Consider the following 21,310-nt stretch of genomic DNA (forward strand, 5'->3'; position numbering starts at 1 on the left):
GTCATAATTACAAATATGATCCTTTTGACTCATTGTACTTCTATGAATTCATCAGAAGGTGGTAATCAGGAAAATACATAAAAAGTATACATGTACAAGAATAATCATTACATTTTTTAATAACTTTATTTTGTTTATTTATTTATTTTTTAATATGGTGTTGAGGATCAACCTAGTGCCTCCCACATGCCAGGCAAGCGCTATACCACTAAGCCAGAACCCCAGTCCTACATTATTTTTTTAACAGCAAAAATTTGGAGATATTTAATTTTTTTTATCAATAAGTAAACTGTTGTATTTTCACAGAATTGGCCACTATGAAAGTATTGAAAATAATATAGATCATTATTTGTAAACATAAGATGGCTATAACTTTTTAAATGTATTAGTTAAGATTGAGTACGTTCTTACTTATAAAAAATTTATTATACATATGTGTGATACACATAACTAAAGAAACATATGGGAAAGGTTTGTAAAGATATTCACATTACATGACAATTTTAAAATAAGCATTTAACCATTCATTCAATAGTCGTTTTCATTCATTCAGCAATATTCATTAAGCACATAATATGTGCTAGATGTGGGACAAACAAAAGAGAAAGTCTGTTTAATCTATTAATTTAATCCACTAAATTATCAGTATTTTTTTAAGTGGTAATAACCAGTGTTGGTGAATTTAAAGATAAGGGCAGTTTTATATACTATTGAAAGTCTAAACTGGTTAAAAAAATTTTTCTGAAAGGCAATTAAGCACTTTTTATCAAAAGCTTTTGAAATATTCATGTACTTTGACACAACAACTCCATTTTTAGGAATTTATTCTTTAAAAAATGAGTGTGAATTACACAAAAATATAAAGTAGTTCAGAAATGAATTTTTTTGGGGGAACCTAATATTAAACAATAGGGATCTGGATAGATGTCATATATTCATACTGCAGACAACTATGGAGTAGTATTTCCCCTGGAAACTGTTTAACACGGAAAAATATGTCCCAAATATAAACATGAAAGTTTTAAAAGATACTAATTTACTGTGGATTTGAGCAAATCACCCAAGTGATCTATTTCACTTACAAAGCTCAGAATCCTTAAGAACCCTTACCTTACCTGAGTCTAGGTACTCTTCTTCTTAACAGAAAATTAGCAGTCAGTAGATGTTAGATCAGCAGCTGTTTGCAGAGCTGTCTTAAGGTAGTTCACTTAAGGATTTACCAGATGCTCCCAAAAGAGAAAACAGATAATTCATAAGAAAATGTCAGTTTTTTTTTCTTCAGTGGCCTAATCTACCAGATATAGTGCGTGGTTTTGTGGACAGACTGTGCCCTTGAAGCTTGAACTCTGGCGGAAGAAACTAATAATCAGTGATCAACGCCAACAAAGCCTTGAAAGATCAGATCTCCCGGGAGTATAAAGAGGTGTATTCCAAAGTAAGGGAGGGAAAAAGCATGTACAGAAACAAGATACTCGAGGAAAGGTATGGTTGACATACACAAACAGACCATTATTTTGTGGCCTTTCTGAGCCTAGTTCTTTTTCCAAATCTCTGTGAAAAGTGAGATGCTGAGCGGTCCGTTCGTATCACCCAGAATTGCAGCTGTTGTCTGCAGTAATTTCAGGTTCATTCAGCCGGTAGGGTAAGAAACTGATGGGAATCTACAATAGACAGTGAATGTCGCTGAGGATCCAACAAGGGCGACGCGACAGGTCGAACCAGCAGCGGGAACTCCCGGACTAGGGTTTCCCGCCAATCTCAGTTCCTCGATCTTCAAGGCCTCGCCCACTCCCGCCGAGCGCGCCGGGAATTTTAAGGGCGGGGAAGTGTTGAAAGCCTATCGATATCTCTGGAATAGACAGCCCTACCCTGCGCCGCCGCCGTCAAAACGCCGCAGCCTTCTCTGTCGATCGCCGAGCGGTGATTTCGGCAGCGCTGCTTGATTCGCAAGCTTTGAGGGAGCTCACAAGCGAGGTCCGCGCCGGAACTATGGTGCGTTGAATCTCTAACTTCGGAAGGTTTAGGGCAAAGGTCCGGTGACTCGGGGAAGAGAATCTGCCGCTCTTGGGCGGTCTGAGGCCACGGGGCATGGGAGCCTTAACCACGGGGAGGGCTCCGGCCGTGATTCAGCATCTCCGGCCTGTCTGAAGGAGTGGCGGTCGGTAGTCCGTGAGGCCTTTTCGCCGAGGCTTGTTTCACTTTCCAGGGAGTCTCTTGCACTTCTTCCTCCATCAGTTAGCCGAGTTCGCCTGAAATTCCTTCAATAAAATAGATTCCGAGAGGTCGTGAGTGGCCCCTGGTGCTCTGTATGGGAGGAGAAGAGGGACTTCACTTGGAGGCCTCCCAGCACGGACTTGACTCTAGCATTTGTGGTTCTGGACCACGTTCACTTTCCTGGCGTGTCTTGCTTTACCAGTCATCTAGAGCTTCATTAGAAAAGGCCCGTTTCAATCACTTGGTCCAGTCACCTGGTTACAGATGAGGAAAGCTAGGCTGATAGAGAAGTGATGGAATCAGGGTTACAGTACAGGTCTCTGAGCTTCTACTGAACCTGTCGTTCCTGCACTCGACCTTCCTATCCCCACAGTTATTCTCCCAAGTATTGATAGACTTGCTTTTATAATGTCATTATGGGTAGTAATGGTTCAATCACTGTAGCTATTTGTATCCACCGCTAACTTCCTGAGAACATTTTTGTGTTCATTCAGTATGAATATTTAGATGTACATAGTGAGATTTCAAAGATAAGTCAGACAAGTGTGTAATCATAATGAGAGGTGTGTAAAGAACTGTGGGACTACGTGTTGGGGGAGTTTGGGTAGAAAACACAGGGAACACTTCAAGAGATAGACATTTGAGCTAATTTAAAGAAAAGAAATGCTTTTTGACCATTAGTGCCCTATGTAAGCATAAGCAAAGACAGGAGGAAAAATTGATGCATATGAACTTTAGTAATTACCCACCCAGAGGGAATGCTATGGAGAATGGCAGAGTAGGAAATTGGGAAGATAGGACCTGTCTAACTAATCTGTTCTTCCCTCCCTCACCAATTAAGGGTGAATGTAGTATTGGCTTTAACAGTATAGTAACAAAATTCCAGCCATGTTGTGTTAACAGAATTGCTTTAATGCTGAATGGAAACACAGGCAAGCACATTTCTTACTCTTAATTAAGATTAGGGGTTTATAAAGTTCCTAATAGGTCTTTTTTCTTTTACTTTCAGTTTCGCAACCAGTATGACAATGATGTCACTGTTTGGAGTCCTCAGGTAAAATCATGTTTTATGCCATTTCTATGAAGAGGCTTTTCATGGCTGCAGTAGGTTTAGAAACTTGTAAGATTGTAGACTGAAAAAATGGAATATCATTTTGGACATTCCTAGAACTTGAATTTATAATTAAAATAACTTTCCTGGTTTTCAGAACATCATTGGAGGAGCTAGGGCTGTAGTTCAGTGGCAGAGCACTTGCCTAGCATGTGTGAGGAACTGGGTTCAATCCTTACCACCACATAAAAATAAATAAAGGCATGCTATCCATCTACAACTACAAAAAAAAATTTTTTTTAATCATTTGAAATGTAACTATACTTGCTTGAGGTTTGAGAACTCTTGATTTTCAATTTGTAAAGGAACTTCTGAGATGACTCCAAGATATGTTCTTTTTTCCCTTTAGGGGAGGATTCATCAAATTGAGTATGCAATGGAAGCTGTTAAACAGGGTTCAGCCACAGTTGGTCTGAAATCAAAAACCCATGCAGTGTTGGTTGCACTGAAGGTAAGTAAAGCCAGACATGTATCTTCCTCGTTTAGAAAACAGAACTACCAAATGTAAATTTCACTGTATAAACAGTAAAGTTGTAAACTTATTTTTACATCTTATAATGTCTCTATTTAGAGGGCACAGTCAGAGCTTGCAGCTCATCAGAAAAAAATTCTTCATGTTGACAACCATATTGGTATCTCAATTGCTGGGCTTACTGCTGATGCTAGACTGTTATGGTAAGTAGAATCATGAAAAACAAAAGTATCTCTTGATCCATAATTTATTACTTTTCCAGAAAAATTCAGGTAAGGTATACTAACACTTGAGAAGCCGCTGAATAATGTGATACTTGTTAACATAATGTATTGTTTGAAGCCATGTATGTCTAAGAAGATCTTGACATTTTTATCTAATTTTTAGAAAGAGGTGAACCACCCTTACTTTCTTTAATACTTCAGTATTTATTAGATTTTTTTTTTCAAAGCTCAGTAGTGGATAATATAGGGTATAGAAAGGTGATTCAGACATGGATCATGTCTTCAAAGAACTTTAAATTTAACTAATCTTGGAAGGAAGTAGAGAGTAACAGGTAAATTTCTGTGAGCAATAGGAGGAGATAGAGATTGTGGATGAGAAGCAATGAGTAAATGAAGAAGTGGGGCTTTGAGATCAGACAGTTAACAAATTCTTATTTAATTACTAATTTCTGAGATTGGGCTAATTACTTATCACTCAGATTTTTCAGTATTTTTTTTTTCTCCAAGGGTGTTTTGAAGTAGGCACTTAAAACAGTGCCTTTCAGAAAGCATGTGAGTGTTTATATGTTGAGGGTAGGATGCAGTTAGCCAAAGCTAAACTTTTACTTATTTATATATAAGCTGTAGGTGGAAACAGTACCTTTACCAGTGCCTTCTCATGCATGCTAGCCAAGTGCTGTATCACTGAACCACAGCCCCAGCCCCCAAAGCTTAACTTTTAAATTTATGGTTTTATTAGTGAAGAAAGAATATAAATAGTAAAGGTAAATGGTAATGACTTTTGTTTAAGAGTTTTGAGTTATCCAGCCAGTCCCTTGCTATGTCAACAGTATACTGACAGTAATACGGGTTTCTGTTTGCTCCTAAAAATGTAGAATGTGCAATGTTGTCAAACATTTAACCCATTAATATCTAAAATATTGCTGTGCCAACATACATTTAATATAAAAACTTTATTAATGAGATATTAAATTTTTGAAATTTTGATGTGCATTGTATATGTACATCTCAATAAAGTGGCTTAATACCACATATCATTAGTGCCTGCCATATTGGAGAGTATGGTTTTAGACACCTTGAGAAATTTACTTTTAAAAAGTACTAAACAAATGGCTTGGTTCCTCTAATATACGTTTGATTATCAGGGACTAATTAAGTAGATCAGTGGTAGTGTACTTGCTCTAACATGCACAAGGCCCTGGGTTTGAGCTTTAGCACTGCAATAAATAAATAAATTTGACCATCAGATGTGACAAACACATACTGGACTAAGCAACGTGGAAAGAATGAGCATGTCTATTTCTTTCTATTTAATTCTCTAATAGGCATGAGTTCCTTTTTCCCCAATGTTAACCTTGCTCAAATCTTCACAAGTTGAGACTCAGCTGCCTAGTGTCTAATATCTAATGCAGTTTATGATGAGAAGTAACATTTGCAGAACATGTGAAAACATCCCCTGGATTCCATTTCTTGCCATTGCTCTATTAGGGAGATTTTAATCTGTTTTCAAGGAAAAAACAAAAAAGAGTAGGTACTTTTTTTTCTGGATCAAGACTTAGAATTAAAGACAAACTGTTGCTGGCTGGGTACAGTGTTACATGCATGTAATTCCAACTATTCTGGAGGCTGACGCAGGAGGATTGTGAGTTCAAGACTATCCTGGGCAACATCAAAAGACCCTGTCTCAAAATAAGGACAGACTGTTGCTCATAAAGATAAGAGAAGAGATGGCTATTTTCTCTTCAGTCAGCCTTCTGTATTCTGTAAGGGCTCTGAGACATAAAATTTTCAAGAGCTAAAGAATAGTTAGTTTTTTTTTTTTTTTTTTTCACTGAAGCAAAAGAAGTAAATTTATTGAAAATCGAGGAAAAATCAAACGGAAAAATAACCTCAAACAAGTAACAAAGCAAAGACTAAAAGGAAATAAGAGGGAAAAAATACCTAAATTAAGACAAAGCTCCAAACTATTTCAAAATGATGAAATTGTATTGGAGATGGAAACTAAAAGATGCAGGTGGGGGATGGGGATCTGATGTGGGTGTGGCTGTCAGCAGGGGACTATAGGAAAATCCTTGTGGGAAAGCAGAGGTCCTTCATTCCTGGAGATACAGGCAGCCGCTGCACTGGTCTACAGATGAAGATGCCCATAAATTAGGAAAGATAGTGATAAAATTGTCAAGGGGTGGGGGCAGCATCAAGGGAAGGAAGTGCTCCCAGGAACACCATTCCACTCCTAGACTAGAAACCCAGACACTCCCAGCTGACTCAAATGACAGGTGAGGACAACAATTAGATGGAATAGTAGCCAGAGTGAGGACCTATGGGACCTCTGGAATGAGGCAGGTGCCGAACCCTCATCCACTTAGAAATCTCCTGGACCTGATTTGTCTGCATCTTCAAGATCACCTTCTTCAGGCTCTACAGTGGAGAGTCTCTTCAAGGAGGCTTCTAGTTCCTCATCCTCTCCCCTGAGGGGCCAGGTTCCCACAGGTCTAGGCCTGAATAGAGAAGCTTCTGGGTCTTCTTGGGCTGGGGTAGTGGACATTTTTGCAGGATGGGCATGTACAACAGAAGCTAGACCAGGATGGGCCCGCCCAAGTTGAGTGTGCCCAGGATGAGCACAAGGGCTGGCCAAGGCATCATGCAAATGGGTGATAGCCTCGTCCAGAGTTTGGGTATATCTTCTGTTGCACAGTAAACCAATTCTGCACCATTTGCTCCTCTAGGCTGAGGCTAGAGGCCAGAGCCACCAGAGTACCATGGGATAGAAAGGGGTCCTTCAGGAAGTGTGCTTCCAGCTCCTGCATCTGCTGCTTTCCAGCATATTTCAAAGGCTTTCAATATCCATGGCAATAGTGCTCAGTTCAGAGGAATGGGTAGTTAGTCAGTTTTACGACCTCATATGGCCTTACAGTTTAGCACCAAAATGTGTCTTCTTACCTTACTGGTTTCCTTATATGAATATGATCCATGAAAATGTTTGGAAGTGAAATGAAACTGCTTTATTTGGATTAGCTCTCTATAATTTGAAATTACTAACTTTTCTTGTTTCTTTTTTAGTAATTTTATGCGCCAGGAGTGTCTGGATTCTAGATTTGTATTTGACAGACCACTTCCTGTGTCTCGGCTTGTATCTCTAATTGGAAGCAGTATCCTTTTTATGTTAACATTTATAAATGTGAACTTTAAAGGGCTTGGGTACTTAATCCCTATGGTATTCGGAATATGACTATAAAACATAGGTATGATTATAAAACTTTTAAGGTATTGGGTTGCTCTTTCATTAGCCATTATAAGCAATTTATATTTTCGAGACATACATAAACCCAGCTTTATGAAAACTATCCCAGCATCATTTTTGAGAAATTTAAAGTTTCTTATTAATTCTAGATATCCCCACAAGTCCTGCACCCCTTATATCCAAAACAAATGAAATTCTATATGGAAAGAGATTATTTTGCTAGTATGTATTCTTGGGTTTGATGGAAAGTCAAACAGGTAATATTGAGTCAAAGTAGTACTGTTCTATTTTATGTTCTTCCTACAGATTATGCAGTGATTAAGGAAGAAGTTAGAGGTCTTTGTTAATAATATTTTGTTTGAAAATAAAGATAGTACTTTAAGCCAGGTGCAGTGATGCATCCCTATAATCCTAGCAGCTCAAGAGGCTGAGACAGGAGAATTGCAAGTTCAAAGCCAGCCTCAGCAACTTAATGAGGCCCTCTAAATAATATATTAAAAGGGACTGGGGATGTGGCTCAGTGGTTAAATGTCCCTGGGTTCAATCCCTGGTACCAAAAATAAAGATAATACTTTATTCCTTGGTAGAATAAGCTCTTTAACTAGTTTAAGAGACCCAGATACCAACACAGAGGTATGGCCGGAGACCCTACGGTGTTGGGTTGCTTATTGCTGGATATGATGTAAGTTGATAGGGTATTGTTATATTTTAATGATTTTTTAAAACTAGAAACTTTTGTAATTTTTAGCTTAACCAAAGTCAGTAATTATGGGTTTTGTTTTTGTATTGTAGGATATGGGCCCTCATATTTTCCAGACCTGTCCATCTGCTAATTATTTTGACTGCAGAGCTATGTCCATTGGAGCCCGTTCTCAATCAGCTCGTACTTACTTAGAGAGACATATGTCTGAGTTTATGGAGTGTAAGTGACAGCTTTTTTTAGTTTGGTTTGGTTTTGCCTCCTCCAGTCTTTGTATAGTGAACAAAAGTAGTATCCTAAATAAGGAAAACTATCAGTCTTATAGAAAGAGTTTTTTTTTTTTTTTTGAAAAATTAAGCCTACGAAGTATTTATTATTTCTGTATACATCTACATTTTACTCCTGTTTACCACAGTCATTTCAATCACTAGAAAACTCTTTCAGGATATAAATGTGTCCCTACCCTTAAAAATTCTTGATTCACTGGATCTGAAATATGTCCCAGCCAAAGTTGGGAAACCCTGTACAAGTTGCTATTTGTAAGTTCTCTGTTTACAACTTTTCAGTTTTCTGTGATTCTGTTCCTGTTTTAAGCCATGTAGACATTTCTGCATTAAGTAGTTCACAAACAAGAAATAAAAGACAGTGTAGCAATGGCAAAGGAAGGTAAAAGATGTAAGATGATAGAGAAGGTTTTCAAGTGCTTTTCTTCATATTGGAAGGAGTGTTTGTCAGGGTTTTTAACATTTCTCTTGGTTGTCTTATAAGTTTTCTTGTGGCAGTAGTCTATGAAGGAAATATTTGGGGCTCAGTGAAATATAGAGGAAAATAATTAACACTCTGAAAGCAAGCTATTGTGAGATACAGGAGTTCTAGGGCCATATAAGCTTGAGAAGCACTGATTAAAGTTTAACATTTCAAAATATGATAATTGAGTTGTGAGTTCCTAAGATAGCCCTTAACATTTGGAGATTTTCTAGGGCTCAAAGGACTTAGTGTGTAGTTGTACTCATAGCTAAGGCTTACAGCAATATGATAAGGATATACAGCTGAATCATTAAAGAAAGAGTCAAGAGGAATCTGTGAGGAAGTTTCCTTATGTTCTCTCCCTTCTCAGAAGAGTTACAGACCATGTGTGTGATATTTTTGAACAGAGAAGCTCATTAGAAACTTGGGTGTCCAAAGTTTGAGATCTGGTCACATAAACATGCTCAGCATAACACATTCCAATCTGGATAAAAAGTTAATAAGGATTGCATTGAATCTATAGATCATTTGGGGACATACTGCTATTGTTATAATCCAGATGGTCTACCACTGAAATATATTCAGTACAAACTGAACTTTAGATTTTGAATTTTGATCTTTTTCTGGGCTAGCAATGTGCAGTAAGATGCTCATGATAAAATATCAGTGAGCCATAGGACTCAGTCAGCCACACAATTCTAAGGGTAAACAACTGATATCTATAGAGTACTATGTTGCTAAGCTATGAAATTTGGTAGGTTAGGTATATTAAATGGATTTTTTCTTACATTTCAATTTAAAATGTGTTTATCAGGTTGTACTTTGATCATAAGTAGCATCTATGCAAATCTGCTGACATCTGAGCATGGGTGTCTTTCCATTTACTTAGGTCTTCTTTAATTTCTATGATGTTTTATAGTTTTAAGTATTCAAGTCTTATATTCTTTTACATTTATTCATAAGTATGTTATTCTTTTTGGTGTTACTATGAACAGAATTTTTAGATTCTTGAGATCCATGTCATGTCACCTGGGATTGGAGAGTTTTACTTTTTCCTTTCCAATATGGATTGTTGGTGGACTTTTATTTATTTTTATATGGTGCTGAGAATCAAACCCAGTGCCTCACACATGCTAGGTAAGCCCTCCACCACTGAGCCACAGCCACAGCCACAGCCAATATGGATGCTTTTTATTTCTTTTTCTTACCTGATGTTCTTGCTAGACCCTCCAGTGCAATGATGAGTAGACATGGTAAGAGCAGACATCTTTGATTTGTTCCTGATTTTAAGGGGAAAGATTTATTTATTTATTTTTGGTTCTGGGGATTGAACCCAGGGGTGCTTATCCACTGAGCCACATGCCCAGTCCTTTTTTTTTTATTTTGAGACAAGTTCCTGCTAAATTGATGTGGGTCTCACTAAATTGCTGAGTCTGGCTTTGAACTTACAATCCTCCTGCCTCAGCTTCCTCAGCTGCTGGGATTATAGGAGTGGGCCACCACATCTGTCAAGGGAAAAGTTTTTTTTAAATATACTCAATATATTAGCTATGAGTTTTTGTAAATATTCCCTTCAATTATTATTATTATGCAAGCATTTGGGGTTTTATCATATGCTTTTCATGTATCTGTTGAGATGATCGTGCTGCATTTTTCTCTTCAGTCTTTGGTGTAGTGTTAAATTAATTGACTTTTCAAATATTAAACCAACTTTGCATTCTTGAGGGGGAAAAATCCTTTTTTGTCGTGACAAATATTGGGGTGGAGCCCAAACATCCAAGATAACCTTTTGTCTTCTTTAGTCACTTTCTAGGTGTGTTAAGAGAAGCTAGAATGCTGGGTCCTCTGCCACAATCTTTTCAATGTTGCTGGATTCCATTGGAATTATTTTGTTAATTTTTGTACCTGTATTCATAAGAAATATTGTTTTGTGGTTTTGTTATCAGAGTAATACTGGCCACATAAAATGAGTTGAATACTACTTTTATATAGAGCAAATGTAGCATCTAGCATTCCACAGAATACACTCTACAAAATTGTGAATGACATTTTTCAAATCATAATTTTGATTTAGCTTATCAAAATAACAGGTCATCTCATTAAATAAAATAATAGCAATAGTATTGCTATTCAAAGATTATATGATGAGCATTAGACACTTGGTTGTTATTGTTGTAATAACAATATTGCATAACTAACACCATGATTTCAGACTGTAAGCTTGATAAAAGAAGCCTAGTATGGTAATGAAACGAAGAAATAACTATTAATTTATTACATACAGGCAACTTAAATGAACTGGTTAAACATGGTCTTCGTGCCTTAAGAGAGACACTTCCTGCAGAGCAGGACCTAACTACAAAGGTAAATATTATGTTTTCCAATTGTAGATAATAATATTATAGTTTAATATTGTATAAATAGGTAATTAAAGTGTGTATGCTTATTTAATTTAGGAGACGGTTGCCTTGGTTCACACTTTCCCTTTAAGCTGTTCAGAAAGTGATCAGATTTTGAATGCTATTTTTTAATATTTCTTTTTGATATAAAGCAATAAAATCAGGAAGTCCAATGTAGACTGCCCTTTATTTAGTAAATAGTTATATCTTTGTATTATTCATGTAGTTAACAAATTTGTACACTTACCATATGCAGATACCTTCTAAGCATTTTAAATATAGTAAAGACAACAAATAGCTGGACGTTTATTGAACATTCTAGTGAGGAGATAAATCATATACATATACAAATCATACAGGATATTAAAAGATAATAAGCGCTGTAGGTTAAAAAAAATGTTTAAAAAGAGAAAGAATGTCTAACTGGGTGCAGGAAGATAGTGTGGTAGATATAACTTAAAGTAGGGTGATCATCTGGCACACACCTGTAATCCCAGCTACTTGGAGGCTTAGGCAGGAGAATTGTGCATTCCAGGCCAGCCTAGGCAATTCAGCAAAACCCCTTCTCAAAAATATAAATAATTATCGTATAATTCTCATTTAATATCTATGTGAAAACTTTATTGCCTGCATAATCTTTTTAAATCAAGTGTTTCCAGATGATAGACCTTTAAGATTAATCAAATAACAGTGAATATTAAATCTAGCAAGTGCCTACTAGTTTTCTTCACCCTACATATAAGTAGTTTTTAAAGTCTTAAATTCAAGTACTATATTTTTATTCTGATTTTTTTTCACCTAACATTTTATGATAAGAATTTTTCTGGCCTCAATGTACTCTATTTACTTATTTTTTTGTTCTCACCCCTCCCGCCCTTAGAATGTTTCCATTGGAATTGTTGGTAAAGACTTGGAGTTTACAATCTATGACGACGATGATGTATCTCCATTCCTGGAAGGTCTTGAAGAACGACCTCAGAGGAAGGCACAGGTATCCAATTAGTTGTAAGAAAAGAGGCTTTCATTTTGTCATAAACTGCTGTTCTTATCAACTGTGTAAATCCATCATTTTTCCCTTTAATTATAGAGATAGGCTCCCAATTCATATAGCAACAGAAAAATTAAGAACTAAGGAAAGTAAAATATTCAGGGGCAGAACTCTGTAAACACAAAAAGAGAAAAGATTTAATGATTTAGTTATCTATTGCTATGTAATAAGTTACCACCAAACTTATAAATTTAAAACAGCAAACATTACTTCTCACAATTTGGTTGACTGGGCCTCATCAATGATGGTTCTTTTGCTTGTGTCTCTTGGAATCTCATATGTGCTACAGTCAAATGTTGGGGTGGAGCCCAAACATCCAAGATAACCTTACTTTTGCCTTCTTTAGTCACTTTCTAGGTGTGGTAAGAGGAACTAGAATGCTGGGTCCTCTGCCAGAATGACTGCCTCTATCCCTGTAGTTTCCAGGCCTCTCCTTCAGCAGGACCTTTCTAGCAGGGTGGCAACCCAGAGCTTGCTAAAGGTCAAAAAAGTGCAAACTGCCATCATTCTTAATGCTGAGACCCAGACTAGCATGGCATCATTTATGCACATTCCGTTGTTTAAAGCAAGTCATGGGGCCAGCCTGGATTCATTGGGAGTAGATACTAGGAGAAGTGTTCATTGGAGACCAGCTTTGAACACTAGTTTGACTTTTCATAAATAGTGACAAAAACCAAATGCAGTGGCACACACCCGTGATCCCAGTGACTTGGGAGGCTGAGGCAAGAGGATTGCAAGTTTGAGGCTAGCCTAGGCAACTTTTGTCTCTTAAACAAACAAACAAAAAAAAGCTACTGGAATGTAGCTCAGTAGTATTGTGCCTCTGGATTCCATCCCCAGTACTGCAAAAAATTAAATATAAATGTAAATAAATAAGTGACAAACGCATCAAGAAGTGTTTGTAGGGGGGAAAAACTTTAATATGGATCTTGTTGCTGGATGTTTAGAATACACATTTGCTTTAATAGATGCTTATTTAATAACTGTGTACCTGAAGATATAGTGTCTGGTACATAAATTTCTTCAAACTTGAACTGTTGTGAAATTTGGGGGAGCAAGAATTGCATTATGTAAGTTGCGATAGCACTATTAAGAAGAATGCAGTGGAGTGCCATGCAGCTGGTTGGTTTTTATTTTTGCTTTGTTAGTTTAGGGGAAAAGGATCTCAAAAAAGGTCTGATTGTATCTTAAGCTTAATAGTAATAATATATGAAAGGCTTTTAATTCTTGAGCAAGACAGTATGATAAAATAGTGGAATTGTTCAATGATTTTTAGGCATTCAGAACTGAAATCAAATATATTCTTTAAAAGCTCTTAGAAATTTAGTATTCAAAATATCCCTTAACCCTTTTTTCATTAAGTTTTTATAATGTAACATTTGTAATTAGGAGTACATATTGACCAGATGTTCATTTTTCATCTTCTCTTTTTTTCTTCCCTATTAAGCCTGCACAACCTGCTGATGAACCTGCAGAAAAGGCTGATGAACCAATGGAACATTAAGTGATAAACTTAACTATATGTGTATTATTGAATATTTGAGAATGCAGAAACACATACTGATGACAGTAATCTATACTTTGAACCAAAAGACGCAATGGTGGAATGGTATAAGTCCAAATACTGATTTTAGGAATCAGTCCAAATGTGTTTTTTCCAAATAACTTCCCCGAACCATATAATGGGGTACATTTTTCTTTGAGAGGGTCTATATAATCATTTTCTAGAAAGTATAGGTATACCAGTGTTTTTATATAAAGAAAATAGTGTCTTTGGGGTTTTAAAGACAACTGTGAAATAAAATTGTTTCACCTCCTGGTGTATTGGGTTTTTGTTTTTTAAGTAACTTCAACTACGAATAGTAATTTGGGATTGCAATTACTTATTTGCCACATTTGCAAGATTATATTGCCTTGTTTTTAATGATATATAAAAATGCCTCATCTACCACAGGCTTGTAACAGTTTCTAGTTATGGGCTGGCTTCATGAAAATCCATGGAGATTTGGCTCCAAATGCAAATATCAGGATATAGATTATTCTGATTAAAATCAAAGAAACTGCTGGGTGCAGTTGCACACACCTGTAATCCTAGCTACTCAGAAAGCAGATGCAGGATTGAAAACTCAAGGCCAGGCTCAGCAATTTAGTGATAGCCTGTTCTCAAAATAAATAAATAGATAAAAGGGGTTGGTGCTCATTTGTATGAGCACTCCTGGGTTCAATCCCCATTACTGCAAAAAAGAAAAAGCCTACCTAAGAAACACCACTTCCCAACTAAAATAGTGAGATTGGACTGGGGCTATATAACTCCATGGTAGAATTCAGGCTTGCCCCACTCTAGGCCCTGGGTTAATCTCTAGCACATTTTTACCAAAAAAAAGCCAAGATTCTTAATGTCTGAACAGTTTTTCTATCCAATCAGCAGATGGCAATAGAGCTCTGGATTTTCTTGGGAATTTTTGCAAATAATCTCAAACCTCTAATCCTACACAAACCAACTCCAGCATAATTTGTATATTACCTTCTATTCCCTGGGTTATATACTCAGATGTTGCAGAAATTTTTAGCTTAGATCATACAAAATTAAATTAGGAAATCATTAAAAAAATCCAAAATTTCACTGCTCAAAAGCCTAGGTGTATTTTATTTTCTGAGATAGTACGTATTTTTAGAGAAGTTTTATTTGTGGATACTAACAAAAATTTTTAATCTAATTCTACTAATTAGCTGCTATTGGCTTTGGGCAAGTTACTTAGCCCTATTCTAAGGAAACCCATTGGAGAATTATTTTAAGAATAAATGAGGGCTGGGGCTGGGGCTCAGTGGTAGAGCGCTCGCTTAGCATGCATGAGGCATTGGGTTCGATCCTCACCACCAAATAAAAATAAAATGAAGATATTGTGTCCACCTAAAACTAAAATAAATATTTTGAAAAAAAGAATAAATGAGAAGGGGCTGGAGATGTGGCTCAAGCGGTAGCGCGCTCGCCTGGCATGCATGTGGCCCGGGTTCGATCCTCAGCACCACATACAAACAAAGATGTGTCCACCAAAAACTAAAAAATAAATATTAAAAAAATTCTCTCTTAAAAAAAAAAGAATAAATGAGAGAATTTATAATATCTCCTAAATTGAAAATGTTAGTTTTTTTTTTTCCTTTAGGTTTCCCAAAACTTAAAAAGTATCAGTTTAAATCTCTTTGTGACTTCTTTTGGTAAAGTAATGGTAAAAGAAACTGGCAACTCTGTTGAAGGAAAGTTCTCTAAGCATTGGAACCTGTAAGGAGTGAGGGACTCCTGCTCTGGAAGTAGCCTGAAAGTTCTGTCTGCCTTATTTAAGTTTGGTAACAGGCCACAGGAACCATGTGGCTATCTGAATCACAATGGCATTGCATCAAGTACCTGTAACTTTCATATATAAATAAAGTGAACAGAGGGATGCTAACCACCTACCTCCACCCTCAATGCATGTATAGTCTGGGGAGGGAACATAAGTGGGCAGTTTGATAAGCTGTTCTTTGCTTAGAAAAGTCTTTCTTCTACCCCCTGTGCCTTTCATTGGGTGAGTTGTCTGCTGAGTGATTCTGTTTAAATATAAAGATACTGTGTATGGGTTTTTTTTTTTTTTTTTTTGGACCTACCCCTTAAATGCAAACAACTAATAGTTGACTGGAACTCAGCAAAAAAAAAAAACAAAAAACAGTGGTCTTTATTTTACTTTGGGGACAATATCAGTTTTTTCAATAAGTGATTTTTTTAGTCTAGTACGCTGACTTTAGAACTTAAAATTCTCCACACCCCAATAAAACTTACCCCACTATATTACAAAGTTAATCATTATATCCTTTTGCTTTGTCTGGTCTATTGTACTCAATTATTCCATTTAGTGTGTGTCATATAATGACAAGCCATAAGATTCCTAATGTCTTGTAAGTCCTGTCACTTTGATATAAAGATAACAGTTTACCTAGTATTTATTAAGCATCTATATGTATAGCTCTTAAGAACTGGCATGGTTAAAGGCCACAAATCATAGATTACAGGATTCGGGTTCTAATTCTTTTTAGTATTTGACAATTACGTGATTCAGGGCAAATTTCATCATTAGGTCTTTATTTCCTAGACTTTTAAGTATTGGATTCTTAATACATAGCAAGGTCTTCACTCTCAAATTAGTTATAATTTGAAAGCATTCAAAATTATATAATTACATGATACAGTAAAAGATCCAAAGTTGCATTTTATACCAGTAGGGAAGAATTGGTGAGGCCATAAATTGTCTTTACATCTCTTCAGAAGTTCTTCCTTTAAAAATACATAACTAGATACTACTAGTGACACTCAGAGGCAAACTAAAATGCCTTCTTTTCATGTTTTAATAGTTTCCTTAACTCAGGGTCATAATAAACCCTGAAGTTTTAACACAACGTCTGGGATAACTCAAGTGGATATAACCATTAGACTTAGGACCATACTGTGTGGTCCTAAAGTATAATCTTTATATCTTGTTTGGCCTCATTTCTTGCTAACACATTTCACTTTTTGATAAGGCTTGGAAATAAGATAACTGCATTTGTAAAGATTCCATGAAAAGTATATCCAAAAGAAACAAACTGTTGAAGACATATCTTGGATTGATTTGGGAGAATTATGCTGAGTAAGCCAATCTTGAAAGACTACATTGTTTAATTCCATTTACACAACATCATTGACAATAAAACAAATTAGTGGTTTCCAGGGGCTAATGATGAAGGTGCTATGATTTGAAAAAGATGGCATTAGGGATCCTTGCAATGGAACAATTTGTATCTTTTTAAAGATGTAAATGGACACAATACCTTTATTTTATTTATTCTTATGTGATGCTGAGAATCAAACCCAGTACTTCACACATGCTAGGCAAGCTCTCTTCCATTGAACTACAACCCTACCCCCAGTTCTGTATCTTGACTGTGCTGTTGATTATACAAATCAGCTGTCTAGAGCTAGACATTGGTGAAATCTTGAGTAAGGATGGGTGAATTGTATTTTAGTTTCATGGATTTTATAGTGTACTATAAATACACAAGTTATTACCATTGGGAGAAACTAGATGAACAGTATATGGGACCTCTATATGTTCATGTCACTTCAATTATCGTGATAAAAGCTTTTTAAAATTGAGTGCAGAGGGGGCTGGGGTTATGGCGCAGTGGTAAAGCACTTGCCTAGCACTGGTTTCAATTCTCAGCACCACACAAAAATAAATAAAAACAAAGATTCGTCCACCGCTAAAAAAATTATATACATATATAAATATGTGAGTGCACCCGAGGAGGGCCTTCTTCAAGTGCTAAGCATGTGACTTAAAAATAAATTGTGGGAGCTCGAATTTGGTTCGATGGTTTCAAAATAAAACCTCAAAATAGCTGGATTCTATGTAGATGAAGTTCTATTTGTGTTATAGCCCCCTAAGTGAGGTGGCCCTATTAATAGCAACAGATTCTGTCAGATTCTGTCTTTTTTTTTGTTGTTTGTTTTCCTGGTGGGGAGCAGCAAGTGAGTTCTGGGACCTCGAATGGGCAAAACCTAAGGTACTAACTATAGCTATAACAAGTTTTCGGAGATAGATAAAATCCTTAAGAGGGACTGTCTCCCTTTATTCATTTTTTAAAAGTTTAATTTACTGGGTACTCATAAAGGATAACAAAGGAAATCATTACTAAATAGCAGAAATTACACCAATGCAACTTTAGATATTCAAGCAGCTCCAGTTCAATTGCAAAGAGGGAGATTTAGACTACTGGAGATGTTAACAGAAATGGGTCTTGATGTAATCCAGTGGGTTTATTTAGAGAACTGAAATTACTTTCCCAATGGTAAGTAGTTACTTCCTCAATTTATCAGTGGGAAAGCAAGAAAAGGGACTCCAGGTTCCAGTCCTGGGTTCCTCCACCGGATACAACTGGGCAGAATTGTTTGCCTTCTGTTCAAGCCCTTCCTCCCTTTGACGGTTTGCGTCCCTGGAAAAAGAATAATTTCCACGTAACCAATAAATGACTACAGAACTTAGGTTAGCGGTTGGCTTACAGGAAAAAATTTCACAAATACGTATTTCCACTCTTCTTTGCGGCCTATACCAACCTGGGATGGGAGAGAAGGAAAAAACCGGACGTGCTTGCAACGCGCAACAGCAGGACGGAGAAGACATGTCCTCTCTGAGTCGCCGTAGAGCTAGGTGGCTGTGGCTACGAACGTCTCCCCACCCCCTTCCACGTCAGCCAAGGACTCTGGAGCTTTCACTGCTGCCTCTGGTTGGAGCCGGGGTATACGGTCCCGCGGTTCACTCAACCGCTGCCCCTCGGAGCCAGGTAGCTGGCCAAAAGCCCCTAGCCTTGGAGGCGTGATGGGCTGCGCAGAGTCGGAAGAACTGGTTCTCTAGCGGGGAGACGCGGAGCGGGAGCAACTAGGCCGCTGGCGTCGGGGCCTGGCAAAGGGGAACGGTGGGGGTGGGCCCGAGAGCTCAGGGCCGGACGCCCCGTCCAGGCCTGCGTGCTGGCCAGGGGTCTTCTTTCTCGCTAGAGCCCCGGCCTCGCGCTGTGAAGTCCGGGCCTGCTTGGCTGGAGGAAGGGAAGGGGCCAGTGGGTGGGGCGAGGTGGGGTGCGGCGCTGGGTACCGGCTTTGAGGTACCTACTGCCGACCGCGGCCAAGCGCTCCAAGATTTTGACAAGAGTATTTGTGCATGGGACCTCTTACTCGAGCAGTTTTGTGAGAAATCACTGTTCTGTTAAAGGTGGGGGACTGTCACTGTTTTACAAAATATTCCCAACCCTCGGCCCGGGAAGAGGTATGAGGAGGTGAGAGATTTTAGACCTTAAACTGGAGTTGACAAGTGTGTTTTTTATTGGAATTTACTTTTATGGGAACGCAATATATATAGATTGACCTTCCCTTTATAAGACTTTAAAACTTATAGGCCGAACTGAATGAACTTTATATAAGAAGGATTACTCATTTGTGGGATTAAAAATTTTTTTTAATGATATCGCTATATTTGTTTTTATAGATTTTCTGGCATCTGCATTCCTTAAATCTTGTATTGGGGGTTGATTATAACCAGAAACCATGACGGCTGCTGAGAACGTGTGCTATACTTTAATCAACGTGCCAATGGATTCAGAACCACCATCTGAAATTAGCTTAAAAAATGATCTAGGTAAACTTTATAAAGCTTAAGTTAAACTTGATTTTTAGCGGATAAAAACAAATTTGCACATTAACGGAGTACCTGTTAACATTGTGTAATGTTTAAATAAGGTTAAATGTATCTCAGATATTAAGCATTTCTTTAGGGTGAAAGAAAACATTTCAAATTCTTTCATCTAGTTTTTTTTTTTTTTAAATCCAGTACTGGGGGTTGTGGATGTGGCACAGGGAGGCAGGGGGGGCCACTCCCCAGCACTGCAGTCAATCAATAAAATATGTAGTATTTTATGGACTACAGTTGTCACCCTGCTGTGCAATATAACATGTCTGAACTTCTTACCACTGTAAGGTATTACCCACTGATCCACTTTTCCCAGCCTCTGGGACTCAACTTTCTACTCTCAACTTTGTAAACACTGATAATATTTTGAGAATGAAATGGAGAAAAAAAAGCTCATTTACATTTCATTTTCCTTTATAATTAGAAATGCTTAATTTTTATCTAAATACTTTTTCTATAATGTCTTCAATAGTTCTTGAGAAATTGAAAACTTGCTACCTTTAGACTTCCAGTAATGGTTTATGGAAATAGAATAACATCTCAGTTTAGCTTAGGAAAGCTAAAGAAATGTAGTCATCTTTAAAAAAAAAAAAAAAAAAAAAATATATATATATATATATATATATACACACACACACACACACACATACACATATACATATATAATAGTTCAATTGTTAGATATTCTTCAAAATCAAGTAATTGCTTGTGCATTTTAATGTATTATACTTAAAGATAGCTGACAATTCTCCTTAGGTAGCAGGTTGAGAATGTGTGGTGGAATGTCACTTTGTTCAGGTAACTTCATATACTTACTTAGCTTGTAAAATCAAAAGAACTTTGTTCTTTTGTTTCTCTCCCAATCAGTGACGTCAACAGTGGAATAAACATGTATTTTTCCTAAAAGTTTAAGCTTTTCATTTTGAAAGCATTTTTTAAAAAATATTTATTCTTAAGTTTTAGGTGGACACAGTATCTTTATTTTACATTTATATATTGCTGAGGCTCGAACCCAGTGCCTCATGCATGCTAGGCGAACGCTCTACCACTGAGCCACAAACCCAGCCCCTTGAAAACATTTTTGCAAGAAGAAAACAAGAACTGTATTTCTGAAATTTAAAAATTGTATACTGTAACTACTTTAAAAGTGCATACTTATGTAAGTGATTCTGTCAAGGGAAAAAAAAAGTTTCCCCACAGTGCTGGGGATAAAATTCAGGGCCTTACACATGTTAGATAAGCACTCTACCACTGAGTAGCCACACACACACCCTTTTTTAAGTAATACACTTCCAAAGTAATGCTTCTTATTTAATTGAACTAAGAAAAAAATATAAGTTGAACTGATAGTTTTAAACAGAAAATTATTCTTACATTGTAAATATCTTTTAGAAGCCATTTATAATGAGACAGTGTTTTGCTTGCCTGTTCCCACCTCTTAATTAGCATAAATGGAATACCTCCTAATCTTACATTACTTAATATTAGATGCCTGTTGAAATCTAGTTTTACTTTTTACTTTTTGTTAGTAATGTGATCCAACCCTCTTGCATGCCATACAGATACTGAGCTATATACCTCTGCCTGAAAAGATATTTTTAGAGAAGGGAAAAGAAACCCTCTTTTATGGCATTTAATTGAAATTATTAGAACAAAAGCCATGTATATTTCACCCTTCACCCCTTTTCCCCCATATTCACATAAGATAATTGAATGGAATACAAATTAATAAATATACTCTTATTACTATTTTTTTCATAATAAATGATTTTTATTATTAGATCCCTAAAATGCTTATAATTATAGTTGGAAGGTACAGAACTAACTCTGTCATAATTGGAACATTACCCTTGTCTTAATTACAGTTGCCTTGACTGCCCTCTAACAATAAATAAACAGTGTCCAAT

At 36.8% G+C, this 21,310-nt stretch overlaps 2 protein-coding genes across 2 annotated transcripts in view; both read left to right on the forward strand.

Annotated features, from left to right (window-relative positions):
• Nucleotides 1-1,878: 1,878 nt before the first annotated feature.
• Psma1 (proteasome 20S subunit alpha 1) lies at nt 1,879-13,976 on the forward strand. Its single transcript, XM_026398978.2, has 10 exons — nt 1,879-1,992; nt 3,224-3,268; nt 3,675-3,776; nt 3,897-4,000; nt 7,082-7,170; nt 7,874-7,944; nt 8,055-8,184; nt 10,994-11,073; nt 11,989-12,099; nt 13,604-13,976. The coding sequence occupies exons 1-10, from the start codon at nt 1,990-1,992 to the stop codon at nt 13,658-13,660; spliced, it is 792 nt and encodes a 263-aa protein (XP_026254763.1). The 5' UTR covers nt 1,879-1,989; the 3' UTR covers nt 13,661-13,976.
• A 4,441-nt stretch (nt 13,977-18,417) lies between these two features.
• Nucleotides 18,418-21,310, forward strand: part of Copb1 (coat protein complex I subunit beta 1) — a 37,577-nt gene continuing 34,684 nt past the window's right edge. The window contains exons 1-2 of the mRNA XM_077797531.1: nt 18,418-18,507; nt 19,203-19,352. Of these exons, the coding sequence (XP_077653657.1) occupies nt 19,262-19,352 (91 nt within the window). The 5' untranslated portion in view covers nt 18,418-18,507; nt 19,203-19,261. The remainder of the gene's footprint in view (nt 18,508-19,202; nt 19,353-21,310) is intronic.

Source organism: Urocitellus parryii, chromosome 4 (assembly GCF_045843805.1).
Source record: "Urocitellus parryii isolate mUroPar1 chromosome 4, mUroPar1.hap1, whole genome shotgun sequence".
Lineage (NCBI taxonomy): Eukaryota > Metazoa > Chordata > Mammalia > Rodentia > Sciuridae > Urocitellus > Urocitellus parryii.

Coding starts and splice junctions, on each gene's coding strand:
- Psma1 (XM_026398978.2), top strand. Junction 7,945..8,054: donor TGCTTATTGCTGGATATGAT/GTAAGTTGATAG, acceptor TTTGTATTGTAG/GATATGGGCCCTCATATTTT. Junction 11,074..11,988: donor AGCAGGACCTAACTACAAAG/GTAAATATTATG, acceptor TCCCGCCCTTAG/AATGTTTCCATTGGAATTGT.